At 61.9% G+C, this 1,705-nt stretch overlaps 1 protein-coding gene across 1 annotated transcript in view; it reads left to right on the top strand.

The window, feature by feature from the left end:
* LOC103763568 (serine/threonine-protein kinase SBK1) overlaps window positions 1–1,705 on the top strand; it is a 16,888-nt gene that overhangs the window by 13,106 nt on the left and 2,077 nt on the right. The window contains exons 2-4 of the mRNA XM_018067531.3: window positions 48–250; window positions 341–543; window positions 1,334–1,702. Of these exons, the coding sequence (XP_017923020.2) occupies window positions 48–250; window positions 341–543; window positions 1,334–1,702 (775 nt within the window). The remainder of the gene's footprint in view (window positions 1–47; window positions 251–340; window positions 544–1,333; window positions 1,703–1,705) is intronic.

Raw genomic sequence — 1,705 nt, 5'->3', positions numbered from 1 at the left:
TGGCTTTGCAGCACCCACTGAAATGCTGCCTCGCCTCTGCCTTGCAGCGCAACCATGAGCGCGGGTTCGATTGAGCAGGAGCCGTCGCGCAAGCTGGCCTGCTGCGGGGTGCCCCTCATCACCGAGGACATGCAGTCCCTGGCCATCCGCACCCTCTCAGGCACCGACATCAGCAAGCACTACGACCTCATCCGCGAGCTCGGCAAGGGCACCTACGGCAAGGTGGACCTGGTGTCCCACAAAAGCACAGGTGAGTGGAGCAGGGGGCCGTGCTGGGAGCAGAGTGCCTGGCACACCCCAGCCGTGCCCCGGGCTCACCTCCGTCCCCTGCCCTCCGCAGGCACCAAGATGGCCCTGAAGTTCGTCAACAAGAGCAAGACGAAGCTGAAGAACTTCCTGCGGGAGTTCAGCATCACCAACACACTCTCCTCCAGCCCCTTCATCATCAAGGTCTTTGACGTGGTCTTCGAGACTGAGGACTGCTACGTCTTCGCTCAGGAGTATGCCCCTGGTGGGGACCTCTTCGACATCATCCCACCACAGGTGAGAGCCCCCGCCCCTCCCGTGGGAGCCTTTTTGGGATGTGGGGGCTCAGTATCCCCAGGGCTCTGAGCAAAGCTGCCGTGGTGCTTTGGTGCCCCTGTGGGAGGGGGCTGTGGGTGCAAGGACTGGGCAGCCCTGTGTGGGTCACTCCTGAACACAAGCACCTACAAGCAAGTCTGGGACTGATCACCCATCCCCTGGGTGGCTGAGATCCATCCCTAGGGTGGCCTGGGACTGATCACCCATCCCCTGGGTGGCTGAGATCCATCGTCCATCCCCAGGCCACCCTGGGACCCATCTCCTGTCCCTAGGGTGATCTGGGCCTTGTAATGCATGCGTAGGGTGGCCTGGGACTTATGACCATCCCCTGGGTGGTCTGAGATCCATCACCCATTGCTAGGATGGCCTAAGGCCCATTACCTATCCCTAGAGTGGCCTTCCCATCACCCTTCCCTTGGGGAAGCTGTGGCTGCCTGAACCATGGAAGTGTTCAAGGCAGGTTGGATGGGGCTTGGAACAACCTGGTCTAGTGGAAGGCGTCCCTGCTCATGGCAAGGGGTGAAATGAGATGGCCCTTAAGGTCCCTTACAACACAGACCATCCTGGGGTTCTATGGGGAGTCACCACCCATCCCTCAGCCGGCCCAGGGCCCACCACCCATCTCCCTGCCTCTGAAAGCACCCAAATAACACCATCCATGACCATGTTGGATGTGTAACAGATATATATGGGGTCCCCGAGCTGGGTGGGAACACCCCAGGGCTCGGTGGCTGACGCCGTGTCTGCACAGGTGGGGCTCCCCGAGGAGCTGGTGAAGCGCTGTGTGCAGCAGCTGGGCCTGGCCCTCGACTACATGCACAGCAAGAGCCTGGTGCACCGGGACATCAAACCGGAGAACGTCCTGCTCTTCGACCGCGACTGCCGCCGCGTCAAACTGGCCGACTTCGGCATGACCCGCAAGGTGGGCTGCCGGGTCAAGCGCATCAGTGGCACCATCCCCTACACGGCGCCCGAGGTGTGCCAGGCCGGCCGGGCCGAGGGCTTTGCTGTGGACACCAGCATCGATGTCTGGGCTTTTGGGGTGCTCATCTTCTGCGTCCTCACCGGCAACTTCCCCTGGGAGGCGGCGGTGGCGTCCGATGCCTTCTTCGAGGAGTTCGTG

This window comes from Manacus vitellinus, unplaced genomic scaffold, assembly GCF_001715985.3.
Source record: "Manacus vitellinus isolate BGI_N305 unplaced genomic scaffold, ASM171598v3 scaffold_12_pilon, whole genome shotgun sequence".
Classification (NCBI taxonomy): domain Eukaryota; kingdom Metazoa; phylum Chordata; class Aves; order Passeriformes; family Pipridae; genus Manacus; species Manacus vitellinus.
The sequence above is the reverse complement of the archived record's forward strand: the minus strand, read 5'-3'. Positions and strand labels throughout refer to the sequence as shown.